The sequence below is a fragment of the Limulus polyphemus genome, unplaced genomic scaffold (assembly GCF_000517525.1).
Source record: "Limulus polyphemus unplaced genomic scaffold, Limulus_polyphemus-2.1.2 Scaffold3999, whole genome shotgun sequence".
In the NCBI taxonomy this organism is placed as follows: domain Eukaryota; kingdom Metazoa; phylum Arthropoda; class Merostomata; order Xiphosura; family Limulidae; genus Limulus; species Limulus polyphemus.
The window spans coordinates 83531-98652 of NW_013669609.1; the positions used below are offsets into that span (position 1 = coordinate 83531).

At 36.2% G+C, this 15122-nt stretch overlaps 2 protein-coding genes across 2 annotated transcripts in view; both read right to left on the reverse strand.

The window, feature by feature from the left end:
- The window catches only part of LOC106470431 (serine-rich adhesin for platelets-like), a gene marked incomplete at its 3' end in the record, with an annotated part of 87847 nt that extends 82481 nt beyond the window's left edge, over positions 1-5366 (reverse strand). The window contains exon 1 of the mRNA XM_022399022.1: positions 2667-5366. Coding sequence (XP_022254730.1) covers positions 2667-5366 — 2700 coding nt within the window. The remainder of the gene's footprint in view (positions 1-2666) is intronic.
- Positions 5367-5584: 218 nt separating this feature from the next.
- On the reverse strand, positions 5585-14669 carry LOC111088546. Its single transcript, XM_022399021.1, has 2 exons — positions 14624-14669; positions 5585-6137 (listed from the first exon to the last, which is right to left on the reverse strand). The coding sequence occupies exons 1-2, from the start codon at positions 14650-14652 to the stop codon at positions 5789-5791; spliced, it is 378 nt and encodes a 125-aa protein (XP_022254729.1). The 5' UTR covers positions 14653-14669; the 3' UTR covers positions 5585-5788.
- Between the last annotated feature and the right edge of the window lie 453 nt (positions 14670-15122).

A 15122-nucleotide genomic window follows, 5' to 3' on the forward strand; every position in this document is an offset into this window, starting at 1 on the left:
TTGACGCAACACAAGATTATGGAGTTGGGTTGGGAAGTTCTCACCCCACCCACCATATTCTCCAGATAAGGGCTCCATCAGATTATCAACTTTTTCGTTCGCTGCAACACCATCTTAGTGGGAAAACGTATGCAAATGTGGAAGCTGTTAAAGAGGACATCGACATGGTTTTTGCTTCAAAGCCAAGTGATTTCTTTAATCAGGGCATTAACAACCTATTTAATGAATGTTTTGATATATAAGTAGTTCGGGTTTCTTCGTCTAAAAAAAAAGCGACATTAATTTCTTGACGACCTGATATATCAAAATACACGGTAGTGTGTCGTGCGGCCAAGACAACCTGCTGCAGGACACACTGTGTGTTATTAACAGGAGTGACAGTTTAGCGATTTTCCATCTTCTGTATCTCGAACTAGTCGTCATCCAAACTAACTCATATTTTCAGTGTATGTACTCTACTGGACTCTTACTTCACATACTTAATTTCAAGGCAATCCATTAAGAAATACCTGAGATATAACATCTCCAATTTTGATTGAGTTTCTTACTATTTCTTTTTTCTTCGCAACAAACTATGGAAACTTTATTTGATAGAAAAACATACTTAACTTTTATGGATTTTTTTTTTTCAAATTCGCTACACTGATAGATCTTTGCAATTTACAATTAGGAGTCTCATTTGGTCTAAATATAAACCACAAGTCACGTGAACTACTGATCTAACATTTTTACTACAGCTTCACCTAAAGGAAAAGTGGATCATTTTTAGTTTTTGTCATTCGGATTAAAGACTGATGACTTAGAGTAGCAAAACTATAAGGTGAAAGGTACATAAGTATTGGTTAGGCCAAGTAAACTAGATTAACAGTTTCTAGCTGAAGTTTTCAAAAGAATCATACGGATGGACGGTTATTATTGATTATTCATTGACAACTTTTCAGCAAAAATTCACTAAATTTTATGATTTTTTTAAAAAATAAAAGCGTTTAGCGTCACATGATATGGGCTTAAGAAATTAGTATAAATAATGATTCTTAATACGGCTGTCGGCTGTATCGATTGCATGGGGGTGATGACAAGGAACTGGTAATCTAAATTCCATGTCGTTACCATAAAGGAAGTTATTTACACTGTTTTATAGAGGTAAAACTACCACCAAATATTTTAAAGAGTCTAGTTGATTCTGTAAAGTAAAGGTCTGTTCAGAATAATAGGGTTGTGATCCTAACGCTAATGTGAGTTACTATCGAGTGTCACTTTCTTACTTGCTATGGTTTGTTGGTGGGTATTGACAAAAAATCATGATATCTAATCAAAAATACCTTAGGTGTGAAAAAAGGTGGGGCTAACAAAGGATTGAGTGTGCGACTTAAAGGAATTAAGTAAAAATTAGCGGACACACTGGTAGTTACCTTGATAATAATTTTACAGCAAATATTCATTCATTAGTTAACCAGGCCATGTTTTTGGCTCAACTTGGGGCATGATGGTGGATAAAACAAAATAAGTCGCACACTCAATCTTTTTGGCCGCACTTTTTTTCCACACCTGAGGTAGTTTTGACTAGATCTATATATATATATATATATTATGAGATACGCATTCAATTCCTAAGTTATTTTAAAGCATAAATTAACTAAAATAAAATAAATAAAATTAAGAAACTAGTTAAAGAAGTAGTTAAAACTAGTATCTTCCTCATAAAATATTTTATATTTAAGATAAAATATTTGTTTCTCAACTAATTATGATGCTGATCGTAAATAAAAAAATTCTAGAGAACTGTATCAAAACATTATTTGATTTAAATTAAACAAAATGATTCACATGTGCCGAATTTTTACTCACCAGGGGATAATAATACATTATTAAAAATTTGAAATGAAGGTGCCATCTATCGACAATTATGTGTACTGAAAATAAATATAACTGCAATGACCTTTAGGCACTGCGAATGAACTCGATGTAAATTGCATTTGTATCTCGAAAAGAAATTTAATTTTTTGTAACAATAGTCGCAACATCTTATTAGTGAAATGTAAATCAAAACAAACTTTATTGGTATACCTATACACATTTCATTAATAAAATTAAAAACTTGAATTTCATGTAACAAATAAGACCAATGTTTAAATATAACTATTTTGAACTCAAAAGCTTAACAAAATAAGATTTGAAATGTCTGAATGTTCGTGACACACACACACATATATATATATATACAAAAGTTGGGAATTCAGAATAAACAACAACGTGTCATTGGAATCCTAATGAAATCTCATTATACGTATATATATATATATTATGATCATCATGCTCCGGGTATATATTGTTAGTGTGAATGATTATCAATATCATAACTTTCTAAACTGTGAAGAATGAGCAAATTAATTCAAAATAAGAAAAATTAAAAACACTTAATGAAAGAAAACTTTTGAACCACTTATAAATCAAGCTTAATATAGAAAACCTGAGGTTTTCGTGTTTAGTGAAAGTGTAAATTACAACTAAATAAACATTTCCGAATCACCAATATATTTTAGACAGTTTTATCTGCTGGGAGTTTCTGTGCTATCAAATACGAGTTTTATATTCGTTGAACAAATTGTAGGCCATTCACTGTTTAACCTGCAAATTATCAAATGAAACATTAGTTAGCCACTTACCTTATGTTTTGGATTTGTTATCTGTCCCTGCATAACTTGTGGCTGCCGAATTCTTACAGCTCCAGAATCGATTTCTTCTGTATATTCTCTAAGTTCTGTGTTCATTGGCTTATTTTCACGGATTCTAACAGCACTTGAATCAATTTCTTCTGTGTAAGAGTCCAGCTGTGGTTGTTGAGCTTTGGATTCGTGAACTCTCACTGCCGATGGTTCAACTTCCTCCAAAGGACTATTTTCACTTTCTTCTTCCGATGATTCTTCACTTTCCTCTTCCGTTTCAGTTTCATTTTTACTCGTTTCGTGTATCTGGTTAGGCTTCACTGACTGTGTAGTTTTTTTTTCCTGAGAAGCAGTACTGAATAGGTCTCTATGACTAGAAGTTCCTTGTTGCACAAGAGGACTTACCGGTGAAGGTGATCCTAGCATTTCGTCAATATCCTGACATTGTCCAATAAACAAAACCAGCTTATCTCGTGCGTCCATTCTGGAATCCTGTTGTTTTGAATTAGAATTATCTTCTTCTTCTTCATCTGATGTTGGGGAAGTAATATCTATGATGTTTTCTTTCTCAAGTTTACTTTCAAATTCTTCAAATGTTTCTGGTTCTCCTTTAACGTCACTAAGCAAAGAATCAATATCTTTGCAGTCACCAATGAACTTCGAAGAAGGGTAATTTTTAGTGGTTTTTGATGAGCTTATTGTTTTCTCTGGGTCTTCTGTTTCTGAATCCGATGTTTCTTCTTCAGATTCTCCAGATGTACTTTGCTCTTCAGATTTGGATTTTTGTTTTTGAATATTTTTCTCGAGCAGTTTAGGTGAATATCCTGAGGTTGTTACAGGAGGCGAACCTGTCCAAGCATTTTCGTGTGGAGATTCACTGCATGGTGCAATTTCCGAAAATCCAGAATCTCTTTGTGATGGTTCTTTATTAACACCAGTAACTGGTTTGAAAGTAAATTTCTCGGTCACATTATCATACGGAGAAAAAGGAAGTTGCTCATCTTTATTTTTCTTATCATCTTCTGAAGTTTCTACTTCCTCAGTTGAACTTTCTTCCTCACTTTCGCTGGATTCTTCTGGAAGCGATTCATTAACTCGTGAATCAACTGATGGTTGCGAATTCTGCATTTCTTCACGTGTTCCTACACCTTTGACGTGAATGACGGTAGGCGATTTTTGTACAGCAGGCGAATTATTCCCAGAAACTTGTAATTGATTTTTTGATGCATTTTCTTCTGAGGAACTGGACTCTTCTTCCTCAGATGAATCTTCGTTAGTTTCAGCATTACTCTCTTCAATTACTATGTTATTTACAGGCGCCTCTAGTGCGGGCTTCTTTGCTTCATCTTCTGATTCTTCTGTACTACTTTCGGTTTCGCTAGAAGATACTTTTTCCAATTCAACAGGGCCTTCTGTTTTGTGAGGTATATTGTTTATATCTGTAAGTGTAGATTCTGGTCCATATTTATTCTTCTCGTTTATACAATTAACTGAAGATTGACGTTTGTACTCTGGGTGATATTCACTTTGAGGAGGCCAAAATTTATCTCCAAAGGATTTTTGTCTTGGAAAAAATGATTTATCTTCCACCACACTTTCATTGGATACTTTTCGATTTGGTACTGGAGGGAGATCTCGTGAAGCCCTGAACCCAGATGTTTTATCTTCTTCCAAAAGATCATCCTTGGAACCCTTTCGTCGTCGCCTTGGTCGACTTGTATTTGAAGCTTTGCTTCTGCCATTTCGTTCATCAGAGTCATCATCACTCGATGAGGAAGTTGACACATGGCTCTCCAGAAGATCAGCAGAAGAGCTTCTTGATCTGTCACTTGCTTTGGCATCTAATAAGTCCTCTCGGCTACCTTTCCTTCTGGGGATTCGACTTTTGGAACCAGATTTTGTTACTGAATCCATGTTACTCCTTGATTCGTTCCTCCTGATATCATTTCTTGAGTTGCTGCGACCGACACCAGTTTGACATTTACTTCTTGAGCTGGAACGGGAAATGTTTCTGTCGTCTCTTTTGTCATTAAAAGAAATGTCCTTTTTCTCTCGTTGGTCTTGGTTTCTAATACAGGCTTGTTTTTGGTTGTCATCAAGATTCATATTTAATACTGATTTTCTAAAATCTTTATTAAAGCTGTTTTCTTCCGATGTTTGATTTTCTGGCCGATCTTGGTCGTTTGGCGATATATCTCGTGCAAAAGGTGCATCTTGTTCAACATTCAATAAGTTTCTTGCTGAGGGACTTGGTGGTGTTTTTGCCTGGACAGGCGATGAAGGAACTTTTTCTTCTTTTGAACTACGCCGCGTGTAATCTGATACAGCACTACTGGTTGGAGGCCTGTATGAACGATAAGTGGGTGTAGCGTACTTAGAATAATATCTGTCAAAATATAGGGAATTTGGTCGTGAGGCTGATGATGAGTAACGGCGTTTAGTGCTGTCAGATCGTGAAAGTGAATCGGGCAGATCTTGGGGATTGACCTGTTGACCAACCGATTCTTTTTTCACGGGAACCTTTTTTTCAGTTGTTGGCTTCTTAATTTTCATAGGAGCCGAGACAGCATTAGAATTGTTTTCGCCAGTTGTAGTTTCAACTGATGGTGATGTAGCTCTGCACTGTAGGAACTCTTCCTCATCAGAAGAAGTTTCTTCTTCAGACTCAGAATCTGACGTAAACTCTGCAGGAACCTTCATGGTTTTAGCTTTTGATTCTGATTTTGTTATGGGAAAGTTTTTACTTTTGCTGGGACTGTGAGCTATGGTTTCGTTTATGGTTGAAAGACTCTGACCAAGATCCCTGCTGTTCTGTCTGGAGTAACAGGTGCTATCGTTACTGTTGCTTCTCGAATAAGATGGTATTGAACTATCTCTACTAGATGTTCGAGAATAACTTGGGCGTGAGTCATCTCTGCTGTTTACCCTGGAGTAATTCGACGCGGCATTCTCGCGGCTGGTAGATTGCGAATAAGGAATATAAGATCTATTACTTCCCAAGTCATTTTTATTTGAGCTTCTGGAGTATGCATTTTTACCATAGCTGGGTTCATCTCGACTTATGCTACGAGAGTAAGAGCCATAGGAGGGCCTTGATGTGGTTGCAGAAAGGTATTTATCAGCTACGTGACCATAAGGACTGTACGACTGGCCAATGTATTTTGTTTTACCATAGTCAGGTGCGTGACCTGATTTATTATAGTCTGATACATAACCCGAACGTCCATAATCTGACGTGTAACCAGACTTATAATCTGAGCCGTAGCCGGAACCATAACCCGAAACCGACCGACCATAATCAGAAATATTGCCAGATTTACCATAATCAGAAATGTAGCCAGATCCAGATGTGTAACCACTGTAGCCTCCTTTGTCACGCGAAGAATATGAATCACTTGGCTGCCCGTAACGAGAGTATGTAGTTGGAGCTGAAGCACCTCCTGAGCCACCATATTTACTGTAGGCTGGTATCTGCAAAAGGAATAGAAATATTAACTGTGGACTAATATGATTGCAAAAAACAAATAAACAAGTACCAGAACGATGTATGATGTAAAAGTTCAACTAACAATGGAACCATAATAATTTGGTGCGGGTTTAAAATTTTCTTCTTCTATCGTTACTCATTGGGCTTATTTATTACAAACGAGTATGTAAAAAGAGTATTTACACCTTACTTGTTTACACTTGGCAATCATTATGATAAATTACACTTTGTATATTTAACTCACTGACGTTTCTAGGTAAAGTAAATAATTTCTAGTTGTTTTTATACTTGAAACATTTTTAGACAATTAGCTGTATGTACTATTGTTAACGATATTTTAATTTATTTGGTTGTAAAATGTCACATATACTAGTACTTTCAACTTGAATGGCATCTTATCGACACTTGGGACAAATGCCGAGGTCTTTAAACTCTAAAGCTTGGGCATATCCATTTTTATTTTAGAACTGATGACCAGAGGGAGGGTAGCCAGTAGAAAGTACCAGGTACTCACATGGCTACTCTTACTGAATAGCAAAATTAAGTGCCATTTTTATAAAACACCCTAAGTGATGGCGTGGAGCGTGTTCAGCGTACTCTCTCACCGGCTCGTAGCTTCGTCCTTCCGCTCCGCAGCCAGTTACACTAACCAATAAGTCAAGTACAGCATCTGTTTGTCGTAATAATTGTCACAACTCCAACGTTACTCTCTTTATCTTTGTTCTTTTGTTTATCACAAGTAGTTTTGTTGCTAAGATGGTACTGATTGGTTGGAGACCGGAAAATCTTTCTAATTAAGTCACAAGTGGTTTCGTTGTTAACATGATATCGGTTGGTTGGAAACAGGAAATTCCTTCTAATTAAGTCACAAGTGGTTTCGTTGTTAACATGATATTGGTTGGTTGGAAACAGGAAATTCCTTCTAATTAAGTCACAAGTGGTTTCGTTGTTAACATGATATTGGGTTTGGTTGGAAAATCTTTCTAATTAAGTCACAAGTGGTTTCGTTGTTAACATGATATTGGGTTTGGTTGGAAAATCTTTCAAATTAAGTCACAAGTGTATTCGTTGTTAACATGATATATGATATTGGGTTTGGTTGGAAAATCTTTCAAATTAAGTCACAAGTGTATTCGTTGTTAACATAGTATTGGTTGGTTGGGAACCGGAAAATCCTTCTAATTAAGTCACAAGTGTATTCGTTGTTAACATGATATATGATATTGGGTTTGGTTGGAAAATCTTTCAAATTAAGTCACAAGTGTATTCGTTGTTAACATAGTATTGGTTGGTTAGGAATCGGAAAATCCTTCTAATTAAGTCACAAGTGGTTTTATTGTTAACATGATATTGGTTGGTTGGAAACCGGGAAACTCCTTATATTTAAGTCCTGAATTATTTTTTTAGGGTTTGAGGACTCTAGCTATAACCATTGTTGTAATCTCGGAGTTTCCAATACTTAAAACTTTTCCTATGGTTACATTTCCTAACTAGGGGGGCACTCAGTAGAGCATATACCTCCCCCACGCAGAGTTGAGCATATTCGGCTCTCACAAAAATGTGTCCGTATGTCTGTCATTATCAACGGACACTTAGGCAAGACATAATGGAATAATATTCTACATATGTACACCAAGTTTCATCAAAGTCCGATCATTTTTGACTGGGTTATAGAGCATAAAATAGTGTGAAAAATCAGTCCACATGTTAACAGACAGGGATTTTTTTATTTTCGTGACCTTGACCTTCCAAAAACTAATAACTTCTAAGTTGGATCATAGACCAAATGTATACCAACTTTCGTCCAAATCCATTCAGGCGTTTTCGAGAAACCTTACCGACAAACACACACACAGGGGTGAAAACATAACGGAGGTAATAACATCGGGCTGTAAATAAACAAAAATCGCACAGGATTGTTATTGTTAGTATAATGTGTTGAATGCAAGATTTCTTAAACTTTCACGAAAAAGAAAGCTGATAATAATCAAATGATCAAATAATAATCAAACTCAATAGATCACGTGATATGTAACGAAAGTTATAAGTAAAACATCAGATGATAAGGTTAAACCTTGTTCATATTTATATATCTGCCAGAAGATATCAGTTTATTTTGTTGAAATAATCTGAGTTATACTCTTGAAAGTGTAAAACATTTACAGCTAAAAATGGTAGAATTATTGACATTGTGTTTGATAAAGTAAGTAAACAAGTTTGAATGTCCTACTAGGGCTCAAATATCGATACCACCCGTGCTTCAAACTATCCACTATGCGGTTTTAAGACATTTTCAGTCCGAGACCCATTTTTGTATTATCATCTTATAGCAAGGTGCTGTTACATAACTATTTTTAACGTTTAATAATGTGTCATATGATGAATTTCTTGAGTTGTTGTTACAGAACCATTTTCAATGTTTAATAATGTAACATGTAATGAACGTCTTGAGTTCTTGTTACAGAACTATTTTTAACGTTTAATAATGTGTCATATGATGAATTTCTTGAGTTGTTGTTACAGAACTATTTTTAATGTTTAATAATGTAACATGTAATGAACGTCTTGAGTTCTTGTTACAGAACTATTTTTAACGTTTAATAATGTGTCATGTGATGAACTTCTTGAGTTGTTGTTACAGAACCATTTTTAACGTTTATAATGTGTCATGTGATGAACTTCTTGAGTTGTTGTTACAGAACCATTTTTAATGTTTAATAATGTATCATGTGATGAACTTCTTGAGTTGTTGTTACAGAAATATTTTTAACGTTTAATAATGTGTCATGTGATGGACTTCTTGAGTTGGTGTTACAGAACTATTTTTAACGTTTAATAATCTGTCATATGATGAATTTCTTGAGTTGTTGTTACAGAACCATTTTTAATGTTTAATAATGTATCATGTGATGAACCAGCCATTTGTTTTTCAGATCACATGACTGACAATCAGCAAGATTGTTTGTTAGTTTGTTGTTAAGCGCACAGCTACAAGATTAACTATTTGTGTTACATCGAAATCCAGTATTATAAGCCTTCAAACCTGCTGCTGAGCCACTGGGGAGCAACTGAAAATGCCTAGTATTGAGCTGTAAATATACTAAAATGCTTTAGTATAATAACTGTACTTAAAGTACAACGACGAAAATGGTTGGTTGAAGCATTGCTCATATCTTTGCTATATACAATGCCTTGCAAAAAGTAATCACCCCTTACCAATAATTGGTGAAATACAAATCATGTAAAATTTTTGTTTGATGAACTTGTTTTTATTCAAAGCTCTAATGAATAAACTTAACACTGTTATGTGTGAAGGAGGTTGAATGTCAATAAAACCTTCAAATAAAATATATAAATCTAAATTTGCTGATTGCTAAATATTCAAACCCCTAAGTCAGTACTTTGTGGAAGCACCTTTGGCTGCAATTACTGCTGTGAGTCTTTTTGGTTAGGTCTCTACCAGCTTTGCACAATGGGATGGTGTAATTTTGCTTCAATTCTGACAAGTTTGTTGGGGATCGTTGATGGATTGCAATCTTTAAGTCTCACTATAAATTTTCTATTGGATTGAAGCCAGGACTTTGAGCCACTCCAGGACATTCACTTTCTTCTTTTGAAACCACTCCAGTGTGGCTTTGGCCTTGTGCTTCGGGTCATTGTCCTGTTAAAATGTGAATTTTCGACCCAGTTTTATATTCTTGGCTGACTCAAGCAGCTTTTCCTCTAGGATTCGCCTGTACTTTGCACCATCCACATGCCCCTCAATCCTGACAAGCTTCCCAGTCTCTGGTTATGAGAAGCATCCCAATAACATGATGCTGCCACCACCGTGCTTGATAGTGGGGATGGTGTTGACTGGGCGATGTGCTGTGTTGGACTTGCGCCAGGCGTAAATCTTTGAATTTAGACCAATAAGCTTAATTTGTGTTTCGTCTGAACACAAAGCCTTCTACCACATGTCTACAGTATTATGTACATGCATTGTTGCAAACTCCATACGAGATTTAAGATGATTCTTTTTCAGTAAAGGCTTGTTTCTTTCCACTCGCCCATACAGGTAAGTTTTTCCTAGGGACCAGGATGTTGTCGATGTATGAACACTGACTCTCATCTCAGACACGAAACTTTGCAAATCTTTCAAAGTCACTGTTGGCTTCAAGTGGCATCCCTAACCAGTTTCCCGCTTAGTTTAGAAGGGTAGTGACAAGGTGGTATGAAGCACAATCAACTTCTTAATGATGGACTTCACCATATTCAAAGGGATAATCAGAGACTTTGAAAATCTCTTCTAACCTTCTCATGATCCGTGCTTCTCTACCACTTTATCCCTGACTTGTTTGGAAAACTCCTTGCTCTTCATGGTTGGTTTGTTTATCCCTATGTGAGTTGTGGCTTGAACAGATGCATTTACTCTGAATAATAATTAAACCATTTTAATTACACACAGACAGAGACCATTACACTAATTCTTTGAACTTTCAAACTAATCTTTTGCACCTGAACTGATTTAGGGTTGTCGTAGCAAAGGGATTGAATACTTGAAGGGGATGGCGGGAATTCCCTCCAAGGATTTCGTAACGTGATTCCTTCTTCATTCGCCCAAGAGATGATGTTGACACTAGTGTTTGGAGCTGGGGTATCGGAAGTTTTTAGGGTTTGTAGATTTTCTTTGGAAATATATGGTACAGAAGGAGACAAGGAAAAGCGAAATAAGTGTAAAATACTAACGTACTAACTGACTTTTAACCAAAGGAAAACACCATGTAAATAAGAGAACTGCTGTAACTGGTTAGTAAATATATAAAACGAAACAGAATAGTTAGTAGTGTTTATCGAAGTGTACAAAGTGTGTATTTTATACATAGTGTAAGTACAAAACACTAGATGGCAGCACCTAGATAAATGTCTTGTTTTTTTTCTTTTATGCCCATCATTTTTACGTGGAACGAAATTACAAGTAACAAAAAGTAAAACTGAACTTCAATCTGTTGAAGTACCACTGCCATGGTGAAACTAAGGTTAAAGCACTAAAGCAAATGACTTGAGAACTAAATGCACAGTAGACATCGGTATACACATAACTTGCTTCTACAGAAGTCTACACGATATAGTTGCTTCTAAAATCGAGTTGATAAGTGTTAGCGCTACTTTATGTACTCTAAGTAGTACTGACGTGACAAGGGTTAGCGTTACTTTATGTTCTTCAACGTAGTACTGATGTCATAAGTATTAATGTTAGTTTCTTTTCTATGACGTAGTACTGACGTAACAAGGGTTAGCGTTACTTTATGTTTTCTAACGCAGTATTGATGTGATAAGTGTTAATGTTAATTTCTTTTCTCTGACGTAGTAGTGACGCGAGAAGGGTTAGCATTGCTTTATGTTCTCTAGCCCCCCCCCCCCCCCCCGATGGCTCACAGGTAAGTTTGAGAGCTTACAACGCTAAAAATCAGGTGTCGGTGAGGCTCTTGATAACCTCTTGTGCATCTTTATGTTTAACAACAAACTTCCCATCACTGAACATGTTCGTCCTTTCAGCCGCGGGGGCGTAGTGAAGTAACAGCTAATTCCACTATTCGAATACAGTTGGCGGATGATAGTGTTGACTGGCCGTCTTCCCTCTAGTTTATCATTTCTTAAGTAGGGACGAATAACGAAGATATTCATCGAGTAGTTTTGCGCAAAATTCGATAAACGACAAAAACTGTTCGCTAACATTGCATTTTGTAATCTTATAATCGCGCATAAAGTCTTTATTTTGAAACAAATTATGTGAAATACGCTAATTATGTTTCTAATATTATTAAAAGCTGATAACACAGACTCCTGGCCAGAACAAAAACTATCTTACACACGGACTTAAAGCGCTAAAATCAGAGGTTCGATTCCCCTCGGTGGACACAACAGATAGCCCAATGTCGCTTTGTTCAGAAAAACAAATAAACAAACAAATCGATTGCTCCTCCCAGTGGCAAGTATGTAGGCTTATAACGCTAAAAATCGGATTTCGATACCTGTGGTAGGTACAGCAAAGATAGCTAATTGTGAAGCTTTGTGTTTAACTACAAAAACTGATCGGTCGAAGCTGGGGGTGAAGAAGGGGAGCCCCGGCAGCAAGAAACGTTGGTGACAAGACTTGTCTCTACCGGGGGAGGGGAGGGGAGAATGTTTATTGAGTTAGACATTTGGCAACAGGGAGGGCTGATTGCTAATGCTTTTATATTCCGTAGACAAGATATACCTTATTCTTTCTTTGTAGTTTCTTTTATTAATAATGTTGGTTGAAATGTTTAATATATCTGCTTTTATTACTATTTTAGCTTTATTTTCAGTATTATACTTTCATTATAAAAATAGTTTTGCATCGTTAGCTTAACATACGTATTTAGGACTAACCTCAATCTCATAAGCTGCTGAACTTTTGACAGATATGTTATATTCTGCGTGTTTATGTGACGTTTAATCAATATCTGATAACATATTATGATGTCTGGTGTACTTAGGTCAGTCGTTTCTAATCTTAGAGGTCGCTGGTGTGAATACATACAAGGGTCAAGCAAACCTTTCTTTATTGTTAAATTTTGTTGTCTGATAGAGGTCGCTGGTGTGAATGAAGCTAGTCTTCCTTCAACTTTGCTATGTAATAGAGGTCGCTAGTGTGAACACATACACACAAGGTTTTTACTTATTTGTTTATTAAGCACAAAGCAACACAATGGGCTATCTGTGCTCTGCCCACCACGGGTATCGAAAACCGGTTTCTAGCGTTTTAACTCCACAGACACACCGCTGTGCCACTGAGGGGCATATACAAGGTTCAAGGCAACCTTCCTTTATTGTTAAATTTTGCTATCTGATAGAGGTCGCTGATGTGAATACATACGAGGCTGAAGCGAACCTTTGTTAAATTTTACTATCTGATAGTCGCTGGTATGAATACATACGAGGCTAAAGCCAACCTTTGTTAAATTTTACTATCTGATAGAGGTCGCTGGTGTGAAAACATACGAGGCTGAAGCCAACCTTTGTTACATTTTACTATCTGATAGTCGCTGGTATGAATATATACGAGGCTAAAGCCAACCTTTGGTAAATTTTGCTATCTGATAGAGGTCGCTGGTGTGAATATATATATATATATTCAAGAACATAAAGTCCCATCATTAGAAATATTAACTTGATCATTCGGGATTAAATAAAAACTGATTCAATTTTTGGCCATTATTGATCATAATGAAGCCTCCAAGTGACGTTTTCGTGAGGAGCAATTACACAATTACACGACGTGAGTCAAAAATCATTTATGTAGACGCATAGTTCGCACTATACTTTAAACATTTTATGAGCAGTAGTGAATTGAAAAATCCTGTTGTTAAGATTATGAAAAGTTTCATCTATGACAGAAATGAGCACCTTCTGTTCCTGCCATCTTTTAAAACATACCGAAAGCTTATCTGCTCTTCTAAGTTCAACAAGTTTCATAAGGTAGATTTTTATATCACTGTTGTTTGAAGAAAGTTACTCTTGTCAATAAATATCTTGTTTCTCGGTGTTGAAGGTTAGATCGATTGAAGTAAAAATCCGAATCAAGAAAAGCATCGTTTGTTTTTTGTTGAATTTCACGTCAACCTACACGATGGTTACCTGCAATTGAAGTAAAAATCCGCATCAAGAGAAGCGTCGTTTGTTTTTGTTGAATTTCACGTCAACCTACACGATGGTTACCTGCAATTGAAGTAAAAATCCGCATCAAGAGAAGCGTCGTTTGTTTTTGTTGAATTTCACGTCAACCTTCACAATGGTTACCTGCAATTGAAGTAAAAATCCGCATCAAGAGAAGCGTTGATTGTTTTTGTTGAATTTCACGTCAACCTTCACAATGGTTACCTGCAATTGAAGTAAAAATCCGCATCAAGAGAAGCGTTGTTTGTTGAATTTTACGTCAACCTACACGATTCTTACCTGCAATTAAAGTAAAATTCCGCATAAAGAGAAGCGTTGCTTGTTTTTGCTGGATTTCACGCCAACCTACACGATGGTTATCTGTGATAGCCGTCATTAATTTTGAAGTGATAGACTAGAAGGAAGGCAGCTAGTCAGCACCATCTATTGGCAACTCAAGGGTTACTATAGTCAGAGTGAACAGTGAGATTTATCTATCGCTCTTATAACTCGAAAGTGCAGAGCGTGATTTTCCATGAAGGTAATGGGGCGCGAAACAGGGAATCTCAAATCCACAGTTCGGCACGCTAACCACTGGGCCACGCAACGTCCCAAGAAGAGACAAAATTGGATACTTATTTCTATTGTGGTTTTTGAATTGATGTGCACCCAAACAGACTTCATCGTAAAAAAACAAACATTTTAAAAATATATCTATTTCTATGTTGATACTTTTGTCTTTTAGTTCTTTAATACAAACAATCTGTGTAAAGCGAAGTTTGTTTTCCAAGTAATGTTTACAACTCACCTTACTTGCCCCTGAATGACTGCTGCCATATGTACCGTATCCAGTACTACCGGTTTTCTGGAATGAAAATCAAAACATAGTTATGTTACTGATACTTGTCATGAAACATTAGTATTAGGCCTATTGTACTTTTAACACCAAATTCTTTATTCAATCCCTTAAGACTTTCAAAGAAGAAGAGTAGTATACAACCACATTGTGTCCACCATATAGTATACAACCACATTGTGTCCGCCATATAGTATACAACCACACCGTGTCCGCCATATAGTATACAATAGTACTTCAACCATACTGTGTCCACCATATAGTATACAATAGTACTACAACCACACTGTGTCCACCATATAGTATACAACCACACTGTGTCCACCATATAGTATACAATAGTACTTCAACCATACTGTGTCCACCATATAGTATACAATAGTACTTCAACCATACTGTGTCCACCATATAGTATACAATAGTACTTCAACCATACTGTGTCCACCATATA

Bases quoted from the DNA above. Each gene is read 5' to 3' on its own strand.
- LOC111088546 (XM_022399021.1), bottom strand. From the start codon at position 14,652: ATGGCAGCAGTCATTCAGGGGCAAGTAAG. The intron at 6,138-14,623 runs GTGAGTTGTAAA...TTCCTTTTGCAG, and splicing joins GTCATTCAGGGGCAAGTAAG to ATACCAGCCTACAGTAAATA.